Source organism: Podarcis liolepis, assembly GCF_965112155.1.
Source record: "Podarcis liolepis genome assembly, chromosome: 12".
NCBI lineage: Eukaryota > Metazoa > Chordata > Lepidosauria > Squamata > Lacertidae > Podarcis > Podarcis liolepis.
Genome location: NC_139563.1, coordinates 2,160,518 through 2,182,642, shown reverse-complemented (window position 1 = coordinate 2,182,642; position 22,125 = coordinate 2,160,518). Strand labels below are relative to the sequence as shown.

At 48.0% G+C, this 22,125-nt stretch overlaps 2 protein-coding genes and 1 long non-coding RNA gene across 5 annotated transcripts in view; 1 reads left to right on the top strand and 2 right to left on the bottom strand.

Annotated features, from left to right (window-relative positions):
* Positions 1–1,564: 1,564 nt before the first annotated feature.
* Positions 1,565–22,125, bottom strand: part of KRBA1 (KRAB-A domain containing 1) — a 56,399-nt gene continuing 35,838 nt past the window's right edge. For all 3 annotated transcript variants that reach the window (XM_083466598.1, XM_083466599.1, XM_083466600.1), the window contains exons 13-23: positions 18,751–18,924; positions 17,867–18,025; positions 17,484–17,633; positions 15,670–15,900; positions 13,270–13,566; positions 11,921–12,082; positions 9,097–9,261; positions 8,131–8,313; positions 6,837–6,974; positions 5,023–5,163; positions 1,565–3,777 (exon numbers count right to left, since the gene is read on the bottom strand). In XM_083466598.1, coding sequence (XP_083322724.1) covers positions 2,816–3,777; positions 5,023–5,163; positions 6,837–6,974; positions 8,131–8,313; positions 9,097–9,261; positions 11,921–12,082; positions 13,270–13,566; positions 15,670–15,900; positions 17,484–17,633; positions 17,867–18,025; positions 18,751–18,924 — 2,762 coding nt within the window. In that variant the 3' untranslated portion in view covers positions 1,565–2,815. The remainder of the gene's footprint in view (positions 3,778–5,022; positions 5,164–6,836; positions 6,975–8,130; positions 8,314–9,096; positions 9,262–11,920; positions 12,083–13,269; positions 13,567–15,669; positions 15,901–17,483; positions 17,634–17,866; positions 18,026–18,750; positions 18,925–22,125) is intronic.
* LOC310689512 (uncharacterized protein) lies at positions 19,446–22,119 on the bottom strand. The gene is made up of 3 exons (XM_083467307.1): positions 21,925–22,119; positions 20,704–20,856; positions 19,446–19,773 (listed from the first exon to the last, which is right to left on the bottom strand). The coding sequence occupies exons 1-3, from the start codon at positions 22,031–22,033 to the stop codon at positions 19,571–19,573; spliced, it is 465 nt and encodes a 154-aa protein (XP_083323433.1). The 5' UTR covers positions 22,034–22,119; the 3' UTR covers positions 19,446–19,570.
* On the top strand, positions 20,907–21,734 carry LOC310689567. Its single transcript, XR_014517502.1, has 2 exons — positions 20,907–21,140; positions 21,664–21,734. It is a non-coding gene; the product is annotated as an uncharacterized lncRNA (long non-coding RNA).

Below are 22,125 nucleotides of genomic sequence, written 5' to 3'. Positions count from 1 at the left end.
TAAAAATAATAAAAATAAAGAAAAACAAAAAAAATGAAAATGAAAAAACAATTATCAAAGTAATATACAGAAACTTATACAAAACGAATAATAAACAATATGTATATACCACATTTCAGTTCTTATTTTCTTTCAATTGACTTCCTTCATCCTCAGCACGGTTCTATTTGTATTTTTGGTAAACCATTTCCATTTTCTTTCTTACCCCTTTTTTCTGTTTTTAACTTTTACGCCATAATTTGTTTTGCAGAAGTTAATCGAAACAAGTCCAAGTATTAATTTGAGGGCACTGCTTTTTAAGGTATTCTCTATATTTCCCCCATTCTTTTTAGAATTTTTGCTTGGGCTGACCCCCAATAGACTCTATCAATTCAGCCAATTCAATATAACTAAATAATTTGCATTGCCATTCTTTTTTTTGTGTTCTTGCAGCCCTGATCCTTATGCTCTTATGACCGTTTAAAGGTGTATCCTAGAACTTTAAACATATGGTGTGAATGTGGCCTAAGATGAAGCAGCAAGGTTTTTCTGAAGAACTCTTTGTCATCTGTATCCATCAATATGGCGTAGCCCAATCACCTGTTGGGGTGATCTTTGCCTGGTGGAGCTGGAAATTCTGGGGTTCCGTTTCCCCCCACAAACAGCACCATGGAGGTGATCTCTGGTTTGCAGGACTGCCTCAGGGGAACACAAGGGTGTCCAAAACGCCTCTCCAATGATGTGTCCAAGCCAGGAAATTGCCTGGCACAACAGGCGGGGTGGGGGGGTCTGTGTCTGCTCCTATTATCTCACGGCACTTGAGGCTGAAGACCAGCAGAAAACCACTTTAGTTCCACTTGGGGGAACTGGGTGCCTGCGGAGAAGATCCCGGGACTGGCTGCCAACACATTTTCCTTGACAATCGTCCTGCACTTTAAACTTCAGACAGGATGCAGAGATTCAGTAAGCAAAGGGGGTCGTCAGAACTCCAGGGCTGGCGATCGGGGAGCAACTCTGTCCCATGTGAGGGGTTTTTTATTGTCTTTTGGTTTGGCCTGCTGTAATAGGAAGCTGAGGTTTGAGGCGGAAGAATCAGGCGAAAAGGTTGACGCCTCTACCGGAGTCACTGCTCATTTCCCCTATCGGTGCCCATCAACTGCGCTGCTCGGAGAGGGCGCAGCTGAGGGCAGCTCATGCCCTTCGTTTAGGTGGGGTTCCTGCATTGCAGGGGGTTGGGATAGATGACCCTTGAGGTCCCTTCCAACTCTAAAATTCTATGGTGCTACTAGAAATCGGGCTTCTAGTGTTGCTGCTTCAGTCCCCTGGAATTAGTTCTCAACTGAAATCAAGTGGAACGCCCAGGAAGAGAAGTTCTCTGTGGGGGGAACCTTTGGCCCTCCAGATGTTGCTGAACTAAAGCTCCCATTATTCCTACTTGCCAGGCCTGATGGGAGTTGTAGTTCAGAAACATCTGGAGGGCCAAAGGTTCCCCACACCTGACCCAAAACACCCATGAGCCTCGTGACTGCCCCCCCCCCATCCTCTACATGGCTCCTTAAAACAGAACTTAAAACTACGTATCAGGACATTCTCCACAATTTTCATGCAGAGAATCTCACAAAATGGTTACACAAACTGTTTGCATGTAAATTTTTAATGATGAAAATAAATAAAATATTTCAACAATCAAACAAACACCTACGAGCCACCGAGAAGCTGCACACGCCCTCGAAAATAACCCTTCCAAGAGGCACAGCTATTTCCCCAACTTCATTTCTTTATTATTCAAGTTCATTTCTTTCATATTCATATTTATAGCCACCCCTCTCCACAAAGGCTCTGGGCGGGCATGTTAACAACCACACCTAGAAGCAAAATACCCATATAAAATATTGGTTCTTTGAAAAATATAAAAGCAACACGTTTTAAAAACACACATTGACCCTGAATTGTCGCCAGCCAGCCGAGGCCTGCCCAGACCAAAAGGTCTTGAATATAAACACAAAGAAAGGGCTTCACTGAGCCTGAAGAGGAGGAGGAGGAGGAGGAGGAGGAGGAGGAGGAGGAGGAGGAGGAGGAAGAAGAAGAAGAAGAAGAAGAAGAAGAAGAAGAAGAAGAAGAAGAAGAAGAAGAAGAAGAAGAAGAGGAGTTTGGATTTGATATCCCGCCTTTCACTCCCTTTAAGGAGTCTCAAAGCGGCTCACATTCTCCTTTCCCTTCCTCCCCCACAACAAACACTCTGTGAGGTGAGTGGGGCTGAGAGACTTCAGAGAAGCGTGACTAGCCCAAGGTCACCCAGCAGCTGCAAGTGGAGGAGCAGGGAATCGAACCCGGTTCACCAGATTACGAGTCTACCGCTTTTAACCACTACACCACACCGGCTCTCACACTGGTTAAGAGGACGAGAGCTCAGCCCCCACAGCAAGGCGGTGCCCCCACAAACCCTCCTCGGTGTGTCTGGGCTGTCGTATCTTGTATGGATGATGTATTTAGGGGGGGGGGCATTCTCAGCCTGAGAAACCACAACGGGGCACCCTCAAGACGACAGACCTAAGCATGATTGGCGTCCAAAAGATTTTGCCAAGCAGCTCAGGAGAACTGACGAAGAAGCAGGGGCAGGAATGTGGGGAAGGACCCAGGAGGCAAAATGGCGCCCACAGCAGCCAAGTGGGCTGGCAGCTGAGCCTGACCAGCTGGAGGGGTGAAGGGCAAGATGCACAGCCACCAATAGTTTGCCGCCTGCCCCTGCAGCGTCCGCCGCCTGAGGACAGGACCCACCCAGAGCAAAGGGCAGGAGGAGCAAGCCAACCGTTGCCACCCTCTGCCAAGAACCGTGTCAGGGGTTGTCATTGTGCTGCTCGCAGCTCCCTGTGGAGTGGCACCCCCCACGATGCCCCGGGCCGGGTGAGGTTTCCGTGCCCCAGTTCCCCACCCCTCTGGGAAGCCGGCTTTCTCTCTCGCCCCTCTGGGCCCCCGAGCCAGCCAGAGGCTCCCGCAGGCCCGGCGCCCAGGCATAGCAGCAGGAGGGGTGCCGGGAGCCAAAGCAGAGGTCCGCCGCCCACCGGGCCCTCCGGAACGTCCCAAAGGGAACCCTCCTGCGTTGTGAAAGCGAGGAGCAGAAGTCCGGCAAGATGGTGATCTGCGCGCCGGAGTAGCTGAGGGGCCTCCCGCGGGCCGCCTGCAAAATGGCCGCCCTGTCTCCTGAGCGCAGGAGCTGGAGCACCAGGGGCCGGGGCCTGCCGCTGGGGTCCCAGGACGCGCCCCCTTGCACCCGGCGGGCGCTCTCGATCTCCAGGGGCGGGGCTTCCAGGGGCAGGCCCAGCAGGGTGGGCAGAGTCTTCTGCAAGAAGGCGACTGGGTCACTGCCTTCGCTCCCCTCCGGCAGGCCGAGGACGCGCAGGTTGTTGCGGCGGGAGCGGTTCTCCAGAGCGCGGAAGCGCCCCTCCATGCGCCGCACACACTCGCTCAGGCTGTGGTTCTCCATGCGCAGCGCCGCCAGCTCCAGGACCCAGCCCCGGGCATCCTGCTCCAAGCGGTCCACGTGGCTCTGCAGGCGGGAGACGTCCCGGCAGACGGCGCTCATGTCCGCAGAAAGGCGGTCCAGCTTCTTCGACAGCGCCGGACCTATGCCGTCTTCAACCTCAGGGCGGCGTTCCTGAGGATTCCCGTTCCCCCAGGTGCAGAGGACCGGATTCGGGTCGACACTGAGACACCTCTTCTTGCGCAGATTTCCTGTCTCGGCATCGCCTTGCAGTTTGCAGCTGTAGGACGAGGTCCCTGGAGTTTCACCTCCCTGTGCTGCAATTGGAGGATTTAAAAAAAGCATGTAAGAAACGGCCCTCAGTTTCTTCTTCCTAGATCTTTTCCTCCGCTATGTTCTGGTGTGGTTGGGTGTAACCCCAATTGTGAAATATGCATCCAGAACCCGTCTTCTTCAGCCCAAGTGCCGCACTTAACATTCAGCCTAACCGAGGGTTCTGGAAATTCTGCTCACCATCTTGTGATGTTTTAGATCAGGGATGCTTTTATATGCGGAATATTCATAACAGTGTGCATTGCTGATATTTTCACTGTCTGGTCGCTTCAAGATGATTTGCAGCAGCATTTTCCAAACTTGGGTCTCTGGCTGTTTTTGGACTACAACTCCCATCATCCCTGACCACTGGTCCTGTTAGCTAGGATGATGGGAGCTGTAGTCCAAAAAGCTGGAGGGTCAGGTTTGGGAAACACTGGTTTACAGGAAGTGATTCATAAATAATACTATTTGGATAGGGGTGCTATTGTTTTGCTGGTTTCAACTATCTTTTGATGAAGGATAATATAAAAATCCATAAAAATCACGGCCTAGGACCCTCATACCTACGGGACCGCCTCTCCCGGTCTGCCCCGCGGAGGACCTTAAGGTCCATAAATAGCAACACCCTTAGGGCCCTAAGGAAGTTAGATTGGCTTCCACCAGAGCCAGGGCCTTTTCAGTGATGGCTCCGGCCTGGTGGAACGCTCTGTCTCATGAGACCCAGGCCCTGCGGGATCTGATTTCTTTCTGCAGGGCCTGTAAGACAGAGTTGTTCCGCCTGGCCTTTGGCTTAGAATCAATTTGATTCCCTCCCCCTCTTTCTTTTTCCCTTTCTCCTCCTGTGAAGAGGCTGCATCTTAATGTTTTAATGTTGTATTTTAATCTTGTTTTTAAGTTGTATTTTAAGCAACATTTTTATTATTGGTCGTGGCTGGGGAGGGCGGGGTGTAAATAAATTTTATTATTATTATTATTATTATTGAAGAACGAAATAAACAGAAGTTGCTTGCTCGTCTCCTGACCTAACTATGTGTGCACACTATGCATATATCCCGAACCCCCAGATTTTTTAATTTACAGTTCCCGTCAACCTCAGCCAGCCCTCCTTGCTTTTCCATCCAAGATGGGCAATATCCTACCAGCAGACACAACTGAGAAATGATCGACAGGACTGCGATATCTGCCGAGGCTACAAAGGCTGCAGCTTCTCATGCTTCCCGATTCACGGCTGCCCTTTGGGGACTCACCTGCCCCCAGCGACCTTTTCACCCCACTCTTGGGGGAGCTGGAATTGCTCAGCCTCTGAGCACCGAACTTGGAGAGGCAGAAATGCCGCCCGTTCCGCTTGGGGCAGCTGCCCCAGGCCAGAGCGCTTGAGGGGGCGGATCCTGAAAAGAACAACAAGAGACACGGGCCGGCGTGAGCTGAAGGGTCTTCCTGCTGCACCTGCAAGTATTTGCTTCCCTAAGATCCGCAAGCGACTTGCAGTGCAAGCTCATTCATGTCTACTCAGAAGTAAGCGTAGGTGCCCCCTAACGGAGAACCCATCGGAAAGCGGAGGCACAAGTTGGACGTAATCAGAGGAAACACTTGGAAAGCAACGGAAAGTATGGATAATTTAGAAGGATTTTTTAAAAAATAAATTTTGATATGCAGTTGTAAATGTTATCATAAGGACCCATGGAAGGGACGGGGGGAAGTCAGGAGATTCAGAGTAAACTTGATTCGGATTTTACATTGTTTTATATATCTTTTAAATCAAATAAAAAAATTACAAAAAAAGAGAGAGAGAGCAGTGCTGAAATAACGTTCCGCATAGTGAAGTTTTCACTGCCAAATTATAATGTCTGTCTGTTTCAAGGCATTCATTTCCAGTGTAATGGGCTGGCAGGTTACACAAGGCAATGTTTACACATCTGCATATCTCCCATCTAGTAAATCAATACCCCACAGCTGGGGAGAGGGGGAATCATAGGAAATGAGTGCGGGTCTAGGACCAGAGAGAGAGACCCCACAACTACAGAGATGGGATTATTGGGCTTTTATATACGCAGTTGGAGGGAAAATAAAGTTTCATTTCAGACATAACAATTAATTAATTAATGTGGTATGATAAATGGATGCGTAATCCTCACCTGATAATATTGGAAATGTTAACTAATGTACGAGCAGGAATTAACAAATGAACAGCTGATGGATTACGGTGAAAGGGAAAAATGGAATGTGAATTAGAGACAACTATGAAATATAAGCAGCAATAAGGGTTAATTATGGAAACATCTAAGAAGTTGGCGGGAAGTTGATTTCTGGGGGGAGGGGTAGTATTAAATTTGCTCGATTTGTTATGAGTTTGTTAAAAATTTGGTAAATTTGTTAATTTTTTTAAAAAATAGAAGAAACCATTGGCAAAAAAAATCAAATCCCCATGCTTGGCCATGAAGCTCACCGAGTGATGTTGTGGGCCGGTCGCTCACTCTCAGCCTGACCTACCTAACCTACCTCTGTTTCAGTGTATGGAATTCTAAGAAAAAATGGAGAATATTATATGATGCCGTTCAAAAAGATTGACAGTGGAACCCATGGAAGGGTGGAGGGAAGGCTAAGGATTCAGGGAATTCTATATGTTTATGATTAGGACTACTGTTTGAATAGAAATGTAAATTATAAAACCAAATTTAAAAAATTATTTAAAAAATAAAATAAAAGAGGACTGGATAAATTTAAGGAGAAAGCTATCGATGGCTGCCAGCTCCACGGTCAGAGGCAGCAATGCTTCTGAACTCCAGAACATAGCTGTCAACTCTTCCCTTTTCTTGCGAGGAATCCTATTCGGAATAAGGAAATTTCCCTTATAAAAAGGGAAACAATGACAGTTATGCACCAGAATACTACGCAGAAGGGGAGAGTGTGCTCTTGGGCTCAGATCTTGAGCACATCTGATTGGCCCCTGTGAGAACGGGACGCTGGACCACTGGCCGGATCCTGCAGGGGATCTCAGAGGATTTTAAGTCTCTGCGGCTGCTGCGCCCCTCCTGCTTTGCCAGAGGCCGTGTTGACTCACCTCGGTGCCCCCCGCCAGCCTCGGGGGTCGGGCTCCTGTGCCCAGCCTCTCTCTGTGGACTGCTCAAGGGCGTGGTGGCCGGGCCGTCGCTGCCCATCGACCTTTCCTTCAGGCAGCTCCTCTGACCTGTTGGAAGCTCTGCAGGGGGAGAATATTGGGCTCAGACTTTTTTGCACCCCAAGATCTGTTTTGGCAGCGGGCTATCATTGATTTAAATCAGGGGGTTGCCAACCTTTTTTGACCTATGGGCATGTATGGGTTTTTAGTGTGTGTCAACGGCACATGGTTATTTCTGTCCCTCCTACCAGGGATTGACCCCTCCCCACACCACAGAGAGAGAGAGAGTCAGAGTCAGAGAGAGAAAGAAATAAAAAGAAAGAGAGAAGGAAAGAAGGAAGGAAGGAAGGAAGGAAGGAAGGAAGGAAGGAAGGAAGGAAGGAAGGAAAACATAACACTGGTGCTTAAAGACATACATTGGCTCCCAATATGTTTCCAAGCACAATTCAAAGCGTTGGTGCTGACCTTGAAAGCCCTAAATGGCCTCAGCCCAGTAGACTTGAAGAAGCGTCTCCACCTCCATCATTCAGCCCAGACACTGAGGTCCAGCGCCGAGGGCCTTCTGGCGGTTCCCTCACTGCGAGGTTACAGGGAACCAGGCAGAGGGCCTTCTCGGTGGTGGCGCCCTCCCATCAGATGTCAAGGAATTAAATAACTATATGACTTCTTGAAGACATCTAGGCAGCCCTGTTTAGGGAAGTTTTTAATGTTTGATCTTTTAGTGTGTTTTTAATGTTCTGTTGGGAGCTGCCCAGAGTGCCTGGAGAAACTCAGCCAGATGGGTGGGGTATGTATGTATGTATGTATAAATAAATAAATATTATTATTATTATCATCATCATCACCATCATCATCACCATCATCATCACACAAACTTTGCTTTTTCAAGGGATCCGAGTCAAAGTTGGATCCGATAGAATCTGTGCCTTGAAAACCACACAGAAAAAAACAGAATGTGGGAAAGAATATCTCTCTTCCCCATTTCCTCCTTCACCTCTATGCACTTTCCTCAGCCCTTCGCAAATAAAGGGGTGATGTAGGTGCTCAGGGGGCTTTCTGGGCACCAGCGGGAGATGCCCAGAGTGCCACGGCATCTACTGGTGCCATGTTAGTAACCACTGGTTTAAGTGTACACCTGCCCTACCCAGAATGCACAGGACAGGTGACACCACCTGCCTCCACCACCATTGCTTGCCTTTGCCACTGCCTTGCCAGAGGCGCAACCCCAGAGGCTCACCTTCCTGGGCTGCCCTCCTGGCCTCCGCCTCCTCTCCCTTGGCACGTCTGCACCTCGGTTCTCCCCGCGTGCTTCTGGCCGGGGAATTGCTGGACGATGGGCTGCAGGGACTGGGGCCCCGGGCAGTGATCTCCTTCAGGCACCTGAGCAGGCCCTGGAGAGGGCTGCTCTCACTCGCCCCTTCTGCACAGAGAAAGGCAAAAAAACCATTATAAGACGGGTCCCAAAATTCAGCAAATCCGAGGGCCTTTGTTACTGAAGGCCAGCAGGTCCTGAGCGGCAACTTATTTCAGTGCATGCCACTTTCTTCCCTAGCATCCTTCTCCAGAATCCGGCTTTCCTACGTGGCCTGTGGACAGATCTTTTCCCCAGCTGTGATGACCGCAAATCTTATGGCAGGAGCAGAGGAGGCTTTCAGGGCTGCTAGCTGGCATCACTATGCTCTGCCCAGGGCTGGATGAAGACCTTTAGAGGGGCACCTGAAGATTTTGGTGCCCCCATATATATCAAATTCAAAATATAGACCACAATAGACCGTCAAACAAAATGTTTTTCGAGTGAAAATTTGGAAGAAGGAATACAAAAATCAATGTCAGAGCGAAAAAGCTAATCCAAATAACAACACAGGCCAGAAAAGGAAAGAAAAAGATAGGAAGATAGAGAAAGGATAAAGGAGGAAAGAAGAAAACAAACAGGAAAAAGAGAACTTCTGATTTCTTCATCTGTCAGCTATATATAAAAATCCAGTCCAACAACAAGTTCACTTTCTATAGACCAGCATTATATTCAGTCCTCAAAACCAAATATCACAAGTTCATTCTCTCTTTCACACAAAAAGTCTATATGTTTCCAGTCTTGACCATGACTTCTCTCCGATTAAACATGTCAACTTGAATGTGCCATTTTGAAAGCTTACAAAAGCTGCCCTGGCCTCTGGCGCCAGGACGCTCCAGCAGAGACCCTCACCTTCCTCAGCTGAAGAGACGCTCGCCTGCGCTTCCCTTTGCTCCGAGCTGCCCTGGGCCTTGCTGGGGAGCGGCCGGAAGTGACAAGGAGGGTTGGCGGGCCTTTCAGCCAGGAGATTCGCCAGGCCTTGGAGGCAGGAGCCGCTCGGTGTCCGTTTCCTCGCAGCTGCAGGAGCAAAAACAGGGGGAGAGAGTCACATTTGAGCATCTTGGCGGCAGAATGTCCCTCTCTCCACCCTCTGCCGATCCGGAGACGAGGGAAGGGCCAGCACAAGACATTTTGCCGCCTAAGCATAGCTGTCAATTTACAGATTTGAAAATAAGGGACCAGCAGCCTCGAAAATAAGGGATCAGCAGCCAAAATAAGGGCTTTTCTGGGCACAGGTATGTTCGACTTCTGAGCCCCTCCGAGCCAAAGGCAGAAAGCCCAGCCAGAAGCCAAACGAAGCCTCAAGCAGTGGTTCCCACAGCGCAGCAACCCAGCAAAGGGGATGCAGCAAGGAAAACCACCATCACCTCTCCACTGGGAAGCGCTGAGCAAAGGCTAATCCCCAGGCAACGCGGCCGATTTGATTGGCACAAGGCATGCAAGCTCCACCCCCCCAGTCATTCTTAGACTCCTTATTGGGTGAGAAACGCAGCCAAGCAACACAGTTGGAGCCTCCCTGACTGGCAGGGAGGGAGAGGAGTTGCTTCCTTTGAAACCCGGGAAATTTAAGGGACATCATCAATAAGGGACAGCAGCGGGACACGGCGCTGGGATAAGGGACTTTCCCGCCAAATAAGGGACGGTTGACAGCTATGCGCCTAAGGCAAATCAGAAAATGGCATCCCCCAGGAATTGCAATTGGTTAAAGGCGGCACGGTGTTTGATGCCTGCCAGTCCCACTTCTGCTGCTGCCTCCTCTGCCCTATGGCAGCCTCTGCGGGGAAGCTGGAGACTAAGGCGGATGGAAGCGACCCAGGTACCCAGCAGGCACAGAACCCTGCAAAGGTGCCATGAGGACTGGCCCCTCTTTCCTTGCCAGGCTAATGGGTGGACCAGCCCTGAACGAGGGAGGCAGCTGAGATGCAGAACTGACCAAGGCTCTCTTGGGTATTGCAAGGTCCGGCCTGCTTTGGAATATGGAGTCTGTGTGGATGCAGAGACTTGTGTGTTTCAACATTCCCGTTATTACATTATCATTAAATGAATGACCTGCTTTTCACCAGCAGGTCCCAGGGGGAGGGATAAAACCATTTATAGTTTTTACACACACACACACACACACACACACACACACACATATAGATAATTTTTTTATCAAATTTTCTGTTTTACATTTATTCATTTAAGCATCCTTAAAATATCCTTTAAAATTTATTCATTTAAGCATCCTTAAAATATCAAAAACTTCCCTTCCTCTCTTTCCATGGTTCATTTTGCATATCATAAATCCCTGCATATTTTACATAAACTAAACCATTCCGTAATCCATTATTCCATCCATCAAAACTTTTTTACACTGTTGAATTTATCTTAATGCTGCCAGTATTTTCAAGTGTACACGATTTCCCCCATAAACATTTCCCAATCTTCTCTAAACGTATGTGCTTCTTGTTCTTTTATTCTATATGCTAAGTTCGCGAGCTGCGCGTATTCCATCAGCTTGAGTTGCCATTCTTCTTTAGTTGAGACCTCGCTTGTTTTCCATCGGAATAAAACCATTTTAAATTAAGAACAGTTAAAACAGATTGTATACATATGTGGATAATATATGTTACTATTTGACTTCACTGCTCCATTGTCTCCCGAGAGAGACGGATGCCAACCAACCAGATCTTACTAATAATAACAAGTGATAGGATAGCCATCTTCGAATATCTGAAGGGCCGTCGCAGGGAGGAAGGAACAAGCTTGTTTTCTCCTGCTCCAAAGTGTGGGACCCAAACCAACGGATTCAACTGGCAAAAAAGGGAGATTCCAACTAAACCCCACAAACTTGACATGAGCCAACAGTGTGACGCAGCAGCTAAAAAAGCCAATGCAATTCTGGGCTGCATCAATAGGAGTATAGCATCTAGATCAAGGGAAGTAATAGTGCCACTGTCTTCTGCTCTGGTCAGACCTCACCTGGAGTACTGTGTCCAGTTCTGGGCACCACAGTTCAAGAAGGACACTGACAAACTGGAACGTGTCCAGAGGAGGGCAACCAAAATGGTCAAAGGCCTGGAAACGATGCCTTATGAGGAACGGCTAAGGGAGCTGGGCATGTTTAGCCTGGAGAAGAGGAGGTTAAGGGGTGATATGATAGCCATGTCACATAGAGGAGGGAGAAAGGTTGTTTTCTGCTGCTCCAGAGAAGCGGACACGGAGCAATGGATCCAAACTACAAGAAAGAAGATTCCACCTAAACATTAGGAAGAACTTCCTGACAGTAAGAGCTGTTTGACAGTGGAATTTGCTGCCAAGGAGTGTGGTGGAGTCTCCTTCTTTGGAGGTCTTTAAGCAGAGGCTTGACAACCAGATGTCAGGAGTGCTCTGATGGTGTTTCCTGCTTGGCAGGGGGTTGGACTCGATGGCCCTTGTGGTCTCTTCCAACTCTATGATTCTATGATTCTAAGAATCTTCTGGTGACAAGTACTGTTGGTCAATGGAACGGTCTCCCTTGTGAGGTGATGGACTCTCCCTCCTTTTCAAGCAGAGGCTGGATGGCCACCTCTCAGGGATGCTTCAGCTATGATTCCCGCTGCTCTATGATTTACTGCACTGCTCTGTTTTCGTTGCTAACAGGCATTGTTTTCAGTTGCGATAAGTACTATCTCAGATTGTGCTGCTCTCTCACCTTCCGCCTGGGGATGCTGAACACGGCCTTCCACGTTCCTCTCAGGCGTCCTACCGAAGGAGTCCTGGGCTGGTGTGCTGGGAGGACTGGGGGTACTGGCTGCCGCTGGATCTTTCGGACCCATCTGTGGGTCGTGGGAGAGGTTGTCATCTGCTGGAGGATCTGCAAAAGTTGCACATTCTCATCAAGCCCAGGAATGGATTCCTGCCTGTGTGTATGTGTTTTAACTGATGGTTTTTTATCAGTTTATTCTTTTTGCAAACAGCTTTGAGGTTTTGTAACAGTAAAGCGGTATATAAATCTTGTGAAATTGGGGGGGGGGGGAGCTTCGATGCACCATTAGAGTGCTGGACTAGGACCTGGGAGACCAGGGAAAAGTAGCCATCTTTGAGTTCTCTCCCTCCTTGACCCAAACCCCCAAGAACTGAAGCTCAATCCAGATAGGACAGAGACCCTGCTGGTGAGAGGTTCCCTAGTCCAGATGGCTGGGAGGTTGCCTGCTCTGGATGGGGTTACACTTCCTCTAAAGGAGCAGGTTCATAGCCTGGGGATCCTCATGGATCCTTTGCTGTCGCTCGAGGCTCAGTGGCCTCAGTGGCCCAGAGTGCCTTCCATCAGCTTTGGCTGGTGGCCCAGCTACGCCCCTATCTGGACAGGGATAGCCTAACTACTGTTGTCTATGATCTGGTATCCTCAAGGTTAGATTACTGCAATGCGTTCTACCTAGGGCTGCCTCTGAAGACTGTTCAGAAACTTCAGCTGGTGCAGAATTCAGCGGCCAGGTTGCTCACTGGAGCAAGACGGTTTGAGCATATAACACCGATCCTGGTCCAAATGAACTGGCTACAGATTAGTTTCCGGGCCCAATTCAAAGTGCTGGTTTTGACCTATAAAGCCTTAAAGGGCTCAGGACCGCAATACCTTAAGGACCGCCTCTTTCCCAGACCCTGAGATCATCTTCTGAGGCCCTTCTTCATGTGCCTCCTCCACAAGAGGTCAGGAGAGAGGCAACACAAGAACAGGGCCTTCTCTGCAGTGGCTCCCTGTCTCTGGAATGCTCTCCCCAGGGAAGTTTGCCTGGTGCCTTCATTATACACCTTTAGGTGCCAGGCAAAAATGTTCCTCTTTAACCAGGCCTTTGGTTAATGGCCTCCTATGTCCTTGCAAATATGTTTGTGGGGTGAGGGTTATTGGTTTGGATGCATTTTGGGTTTATCTTGTATTTTTATGTTGAGAACCCCACTGAGATTGATAGAGGATGAACAGCACACTAATTAATTAATTAATGGCAAGATCCCGGTCCTGGGTCAGACCCACCGCCATAAAAGGCTACCCACAGCCTCACTTACTTGTGGGATGTGATCCAACCACCCCTTGCCGGGATGTCCTGGGTACCGCGTCACCCGGACTCTTGGCATCGCCAGGTGGGATGTTGGAGGGGAGAGGCTGGCTCATGGAGATGCTGTCTAAGCATCTCTCCAGGCCACCAAGAGGGGAGGCCGATGGCGCTCGGCTGCCCATGGTGACAAGATCTGGTTCTCGGGCGGAAGGAAGCCCCCTTTCCTCCTTGGGAGCAAGCAACGTGCTCTGCAGCCTGGACTCAGTCCCCTTCTGCCGCAAAGTCCCTTCCATCTCCGATCCCGTGTCTAGGAAGAATGAAAACACTCTGACTGAAATAAATTAAAACAATTCTTTAAAAAGATAGTTGAAAAGACTCTTCTTAAAAACCTAAAAATTCCCTTAAAAGAATCAAGTCTTCAAAAAAGTTATATGATCTCAGAAAGTCTTTAAAAGAATCCTTGCAAAAGAATTTAAAAATTCTAATGTAGCACAGGGGTAGGCAGCCTAAGTCCCGGGGGCCGGATGCAGCCCAATCGCCGCCTCAATCCGGCCCGCGGACGGGAATCAGCGTGTTTTTAAATGCGTAGAATTTGTCCTTTTGTTTAAAATGCATCTCTGGGTTATTTGTGGGGCAGAGGAATTTGTTCATTTATTTTTTTTCAAAATATAGTCCGGCCCCCCACATGATCTGAGAGACGGTGGACCGGCCCCCTGCTGAAAAAGGTTGCTGACCCCTGATGTAGCACCTTAGAGACCCATCGAGTAGTTTTAGGTATATGCTTTCGTACGCATGCACACTTCTTCAGATACACTGAAACGGAAGTCACCAGACCCTTATATACAATGAGAGGGAGGGGAGGGAATGGGTGATTGGCTAATGGGCATGGTAAGTCTGTTAGTGACCGTTAATGACAGTTGGTCCCACAAGAAAAAGAAAAAGAGGTTTTTAAAGGGACAGTATGCAGATGGCCAAGAATAGTTTTAGCCTGTGTAATGGGATAAGAATCCAATATCGCTGTTCAGACCAGGTCTCTCCATAGTTTTCAGTTTAGTGGCGAGTTGTAATTTAGCAACTTCTCTTTCAAGTCTATTTCTGAAATTCTTTTGTAATAAGACAGCTACTTTGAGATCCTGTATTGAATGTCCTGGGAGGTTGAAGTGTTCTCCTACTGGCTTCTCTGTCTCGTGATTCCTGATGTCAGATTTATGTCCATTTATCCTTTGGCGTAAGGTTTGGCCTGTTTGTGCAATATAGAGAGCTGAAGGGCACTGTTGGCATTTGATGGCATATATAATGTTAGAAGATGAGCAATTAAATAGGCCTGAGATGGCATGTTTGATGTTGTTGGGTCCAGTAATGGTGTTGTCCGGGTGTATGTGGCAGCAAAGTTGGCATCTGGGTTTATTGCAGGCTCTGGTGCCAGTGTCCGTGTTAAGTCTGGTTGCTGTATTATTGTGGGTTAGGAGTTGTTTAAGATTGGGTGGCTGTCTGTAGGCAATGAAAGGTCTTCCTCCCAGAGCTTGAGAAAGAGAACTGTCATTGTCTAGGAGATGCTGCAAATCTCTGATGAGGCGTTGAACTTTTTAAACTTGAGGGCTGATAAATCATTTTTAAAATAAAGTATTTTAAAATAGCAGCCTTGATGCATCCCGAAAAGAAAGCTGGCCTTTTCTCCAAGTCCAAAATGGTTCTCTCTCTCTCTCTCTCTCTCTCTCTCATTTTATTTATACTTTTCAGGTTTATACATTGCATTAATTTAACAATCATTTTAACATTTCAAAAATTGACTTCCTTGCCCCTCTTTCTGCGGTTCCTTAAAGTTCTTTTTAAAATATCTGCTGCATATCAAAATTCATTTAATTTGCTCATTTATTTATCTACTTAATTATATACTCTTATGAAACTGCAGGTTATTACAACAATCCTGCCAATGTTTTTATCTGCTTGCAATTTATAAACAACTTCCATTATTTTATAAAAAGTTTGTTATCTTGATTTCTTATTCTGCTGGTTATGTTTAGCCATTTCTGCATATTCCGTAAGTTTTTGCATCCATTCTTCCTTTGCTGGGACTTCTGCTTCTTTGCACTTTGGGGTGAGTAGCATTCTTGCCACTGTAGTAGCATACATGAATAAATTTCTATACCATTTAGGTAGTTCTGTCCCTATAATTCCCAAAAGAAAAGTTTCTAGTGTTTTTTTAGAAAGGTTATTTTGGACATCCTTTTCAATTCATTATATATCATTTCCCAGTAAGCTCTGACCTTACTACAAGACCACCACATATGATAAGAAGAACCTTTTTTCTCTTTACATTTCCAACACTTATGTGATTTTGATTTATGAGTCCACGCTGGTCCTCAGCCCCGCTGCTCAGAATGGGTCCATCCCCGTCTTCGTCACCCACCTTGAGCGCAGTCCCACCAGAGGCTGCACCCGGGGCTCTGGCGCTCGCTCTCGCTGCAGCTGGAGGCGGACGAGGAGACGCTGGGTGTGTTCAGGTAACTCGGCCTCTGAATGGGGATCTCCTTCAGGCAACTCATCAGTCGGTCGAGGGGAGAAGCTTCCACCGCGGCCTCCGCTGCCACGGAGCCAGAGGAGCTCGTGGGACGTGGCGGGATGCTGTTTGTGGCGCTGCCTGGAGGGAAGAAAAAGGCGTTTTGAGTGGAGGAAGCAGAGTCGGACCCTTGGCTATCCAGCTCAGTACTGTCTTTTTTTCATAAATAATTTTTATTCAGTTTTCTGTTTTGCAATTTAATATACTCATTTAAACATCCTTGCAATATCAATAACTTCCCTTCTTCTCTTTCCATGGTTCATTTTTCATCTCATAAATCCCTGAATATTTTACCATCCAGCATTCCATTATTACTTCCATCTAAACTCCCTATCTCCCAACCTACTCCAAACCAAAGTACTCCTACTAAACCAGGCGTGTCCAAAGTCCGTTTCGGGGGGCTAATCAATTCGATTATTTCCTGGGGTAAAATCAATAATTTCAACAACTTTGGGTTCAATCCTAAAAAATGTTAACAGCTTTGGTCGGCCCTCACGGCCCTTCACTTCATCAAATCTGGCCCTCTTTGAAAGTTTGGACACCACTGCACCATGGGGAGGCAAACAAAGGCCCGGGGGCAGGATCCGGCCCAATCGCCTTCTCAATCCGGCCCGCAGACGGTCCGGGAATCAGCGTGTTTTTACATGAGTAGAATGTGCCCTTTTATTTAAAATGCATCTCTGGGTTATTTGTGGGGCAGAGGAACTCGTTCATTTTTTTTAAAAAAATTATAATCCGCCCCCCACAAGGTCTGAGTGACAGTGGACCGGCCCCCTGCTGAAAAAGTTTGCTGACTCCTGCCCTAAAACATCTTGTGGTTCCTCCTCTGATATTTAAAGGTGCCCATTGATGGCTACTAAACAAAATGGCTACATCCTGCCTCTAAAAACCAGTTGGTGGGAATCACAAGCGGGAACAAGAGACTGGGTGCTGGATCAGACCAATAGACCATCTAGTCCAGGATCCTGTCCTCAGACTGACTGGATCCTATTCTGAACAAATCTGGAGAGATTAGGGTGGGTGATGGATAGAGGACCGTGTCATGGAAGGGTGTGTCATTTTAGTTCAGCGAGGGGCCTTTAAAATATCTTTCTGGGTGTGAGGAATTCAAATCTGCTATTATTTTTGGGATTAGACCACATTTAGCTTGGTAAGTCTACATTGGATGGAGAAGCACATAAACTGCTTTTGGCAAACCAAAGAATTTTAGATTTACTTTCTGAGAATGCTAATAATAATAATAATAATAATAATAATAATAATAATAATAATAATAACAACAACACTGCTGCAATTACTTGGCAATCATTTTAATAGCTTCTATGCAATTTCACACACATTTTACTCACCAAGCAAAACTAAATCATATTGAATTATATTAATATGAATTCCCAACTCATGTTACAACTTTTTAGCACCCCTCCTTTTGGAATTTGAAAACTGAAAAATTAAAACACGCCGTAACGTCACGTGAGTAAATTAATTTGGAATATGCAGAAAATACAAAAAGTAAAGGAACCGCAGAAAGAGGGAAAAGGAAGTCAAGTTTTGAAATGTTAAAATGATTGTAAAATGATTGAAACGTACAAAACTAAAGATAATAAATAAAATATTATTTTTTTAACGTCACATTCCCCAATGTTCTCCGCAGCTCCTTTCCTTACCTCTGTCCCACAGCCTCTGCAAAGACGCCTCCGTCCTCCTGGGCTTCTGGGCAGAGAAGTCACTTCCCGTAAGAACGGCGTTTGGGCAAGAAACCCCACCCAGCGGGATCTCTTTCAAGCACTTCTCCAGGCCTTGAAGGGGTGGGATCCCTGAAGGAAGAGAAGGGCGAGTAGCAGTGAAAACCAGGTAAAATCTGTTATATACACAAAATCATAGAATGGCAGAGTTGGAAGGGGTACCCCAGGGGCCATCTAGCCCAACCCGCTGCAACGCAGGAATCATGGGGGAAAAGGCCCTGCAAGCTGCATCTGGAATAAATGGTGCAAAATCGTTTAGGGGTGGGCATGGGTGGGCATGACTGAGGAGCTGAGCCTCGTCTTACCTGCCTCCTTCGCAGGACTTTCTCCTGCACCCAATTTCCCTTGTCCGTCGGAAGAGCTGCTGGCCACAGAGCGGAAGAAGTGGCCGCTTGGGGCGCCAGGGAGCTCCTTTGAGTAGCCCTCCAGCACCATTTGCAAGGGGGTGCCGTTTCGGCTGAGACCTATGGCGACAGAGGAAGGAAAGAGGCATTCTTCTGGGTTCACTCTCCAGCTCCCAACAACCCGCTCTCTCAACTTCGCTGCGCTCGAGTTGCAAAAGGAGAGAAGACAGCAACCTTTTATTTTGGGGACTGCAGATCAAGTCCAAGCGGGCGACAGATGTGAAACAGAAGCATTTTTTCATCAGGGGCATCAGGACGGGGGGCACATTTAGAAAAACAAGGGAAAAATATTTATTCTTTTGGTTTTATGACTTATCTTTTATTCTCTGTGTGGCTTATTTAACATACGCCGCTTAGAAAAGGTAATAATTTGTCATATTGTGAATCTCTCCATGCATAATCGGCACATAGTTGAGCTGCGGAACTCCCTCCCACTGGAGGCATGGACCGGCCACCAACTTCAATGGCTTTAAAAGGGGATTGGAAAATTCACGGAGGAAGAGAGGGCTATGGAGGGCTCCCAGCCACAATGGCTACTGCTCAACCTCTGGAGAGAGCAATGCTTCTGAATACCAGCTGCTGGAAACCAAAGGAAGGGGAGAGTTGCTCTTTTGCTCAGATCCCGCTTGCGGGTTTCCCACTGGCATCTGGTCGGACGCCGTATGCCCATCCCTCTTTTAAAGTTATCCAGGTCAGTGGCCATCTCTGCCTCCTGTGGCGGGGAGTTCCACAGTTTAACTCTGCGCTGCACAAAGAATGAACCTTCTGTTCTTTTACCGCCTCACCTTCCTCCTTCCGGGTCCACCTCCCTGGCTCCGGGGTCCACCTGTGCAGCCTGTCTGGGGAGCTGCTGATGGAGGAGCTGACGGCCGGCGACCACGGCTGGCTGGGGGTGTTCTGGGGCAGCTCCCTCAGGCACCGCTCCAGGCCTTGCAAGGGGGTGCTGTTCCGGCTGGGTCCTACCGAGAAAGGGCATGCAAAGAAGTCGGCTACACAACTGTACCATGCTGCTATTAATTTATTATCTAGGTACCAACTTTCCTTCCAAGAAATACCAAAACGGTCAAGGAATCATGGAATCACGGAGTTGGAAGGGACTCATAGAGTCATCTAGACTTTTTGGAGCCCCACCCCAAAAAGTTTGGGAACCACTGAAATAGAACAGCAATCAAAGAAAGAGAGTCGACATGAGGGGAATGCTTGAGTCTTCAGAGGCCGACAGAATGCCAAAACTGATGGGGCTCCCAACGTTTCAGCAGCGAAGGTATTCTTCGCCATTTCAGGCTGGAGATTTCCATCCGGCCTCCAACCTTGATGCCCGCCACTCACCTTCCTCCCTCCTCATCCACCTCCCTGCCTCCGGGGTCCACCTGTGGAGCCTGTCTGGGGAGCCGCTGACGGCTGGCGAAGAGGGCTGGCTGGGCGAGCTCAGGGGGAGCTCCTTCAGACACCTTTCCAGCCCCTGCAGAGGGGTGCCGTTCCGACTGAGCCCTGAGGAAACGAGAGGAAGCAAAACTGGCTCAGGACAGAGATCAAATATTCTGCCCAAGGGAAACGATGGCGTTGTTGGCGGGTGGATCTGGCCGCGACCACAACTGCCCAGCCTCACCGGCTCCCGGCAACATCACGCAGCTGAGTCTCACCTTCCTCCTTCCTCGCCCACTTCCCGGTCGCGGGGGTCCGCCGGGGGTGCCTGTCTGGGGAGCTGCCGATGGAGGAGCTGATGGTCGGCGAACAGGGCTGGCTGTGGGCGCCAGTGGGGACCTCCTTCAGACACCTCTCCAGGCCTTGCAAGGGGGTGCCGAGTCCTGAGGGTGGGGAAGGAGGGAGAGAACAGTAAGCCGGCTCCTAAACCAGAAGGCCTGAAGCTCAGTAAGAACATCAAAAGAGTCTGCTGGACAGTGGTCAACCAGATGGTTATTATTTATTCAATTCAGCCTTTCATCCATAGATCTCAGGGCAAGCTCACGACATAAAATTACAATATAAGAAGCACAAAATTTTCTGAAGAATTTTAAGAGCAAAACCAAACGGGTGCCTGCAGGAAATCTGCAAATAGGATTCGAACACAAGAGCAACACTCTCCTCTCCTATGGTTTTCAGCTACCGGTATTTGGAAGCATTGTCCAACTGTGGCCACAGAGAACGGCCACTCCGGCTAGTAGCCACTGAGAGCCCTCGCCTCCTCCATGAATTGGTCTAATCCTCTTTGGAAGCCATCCGAGCTGGTGGCAGTCACTGCCTCCTGTGGCAGGGAGTTCCACACTTTAACTCTGCTTCTTTCACCCATCCCAAATCTTCCAACATTTGCTCCACGGGACGTCCACAAGTTCTATTGTTTATGAGAAAGGAAGAAAACACTTCTCTGTCTGCTGTTCTCCAGGCTGTGCCTTCTTCACTTCACTTCACTTCTCCAGGCTGTGCCTAATTTTATAAACTTCCATTGTGTTTCCTCTCCCTTGCCTTTCTGCTAAACTAAAAAGTCCAAATGCTGCACCCTTTCTTTTTGCCACCCCTTTCCTGAAACTTCCCCTTTCCATATCCTTTCTGAGCGGAGACACACAGGTTTTCAAATATGGTCGCACCATAGATTGAGACATCGGCCGCTCTATTTTCAATCCCTTTCCTAAAGATCCACAGAGTGGAATCTGCCTTTTTTTTCACAGCTGCCGGTTAGGAGAGGCTCAGGAAACGCCAAGGAGGGAATGGCAAACCGATGGAGCAAGCCGCCCCCTGACCTTCTCGTGACGTCGCCGCCTTGGATTTCCGCCATTCTGTGTCTGGACCCTGGTGGCTGCTGGTGCACACGGTAGACAGGCGAGGGAGTTTGGCAGGCGATTCACCAAGGAAGGTCTCTGGCCCTCGAGGGAGAAAACTCTCTGGAAGAGGGTCTGTTGGAAGAAATGAAAACAGGAGGCCATCAGTCTCTGTTCGGGCGACCATCGCTGACCCTCAGCAAATGAGTGGAGGTGCCTTTCCCCAACCTGGCGGCCTCTACAAGTTCTGGACTACAAATCCCATCAGCCACAGCACCGTATTAGTAAATATACTATTGGTTTATAAATACCTTAATAACTTGGGACCAGTTTGCCTACAAGATCCCTTTACCCCATAAACACCCACTCAGCAGCTTCCGTTAGAGGAACTGGCAGTTACAGGAGCTCCGGAAAAGCCCGTTTCACAGTTGCCAAAACTTGATGGTTTGTAGCGTGACCTCTGGAACTCCCTGCCTATCTAGGAAGCTGCCTTCACAACACTCTTTTCGGCGCCTGGTGGAAACTTTTTTTAAAAATAAGTAAATTTATTTATTATGCTTTTCAAGTTTAAATTTTACAATCACAAATGTACAACATAAAGACAAGATCCCAAAGAATCTCCTGGACTTCCCTCCTCCCCATTGTGGGCCCTATTATTAATCGTTTCCTCCTGCATCTTTTATAATAATCCAAATCTTTTACATCTCCGTTATATCCAAAATTCACTACTAAACTACAAGTGTTATTCCAATCCTACTAATGATTTCAACTGTTTACAATGGTTTTTAAGGTAAATTACAAATTTCCCCCATTCCTTATTAAAATTTTGGCCTTCCCGATTTCTGATTCTTCCGGTCATTTTTTGCCGTTTTGGGATAGTCCATCAATTTAACTGGTGGAAGCGTTCTTGTTAATCAACCCTGTCCAGATTTTTTTAGAAAGATGACACGACTTCTAATCTGTTTTTAGCCTGCTGTTATTTAACTTTCCGAAAATCTGAAATTACTCGTCAATTTGGGTCGGGGATCATTTCTTCTTTTTCTTTTGTGAACTGCTTCAAGACGGTTGGTTTTCTTGCAGCCGAGGGGTGTATAACCTTTACAAAATAAAGTGGCCATGTTGGTTGGGGGCTGATGGGAGCTGTAGTCCCCTGGCAACTCCAGACCGCAAAGAGAGAGCGCAAACCAAATCCCGCCCCCTTACCACAGAGGGCAAGCGATGGAGGGGTGTTGCTCTGGGAGCTGCCTTGCTCTGCGGCCGCATTGCTGCGTGGTTCTGCAGGGAAGCAGAAAACAGAGTCAATCTGGTGCATTTAAAAATGGGTGCCAGGCCCATTTCTAAGGCTTGAGAGGCTCCCTGCCCCCTCCCAAGCCTCTCCCACCCTCGCCCGCCACCCAGAGGGCG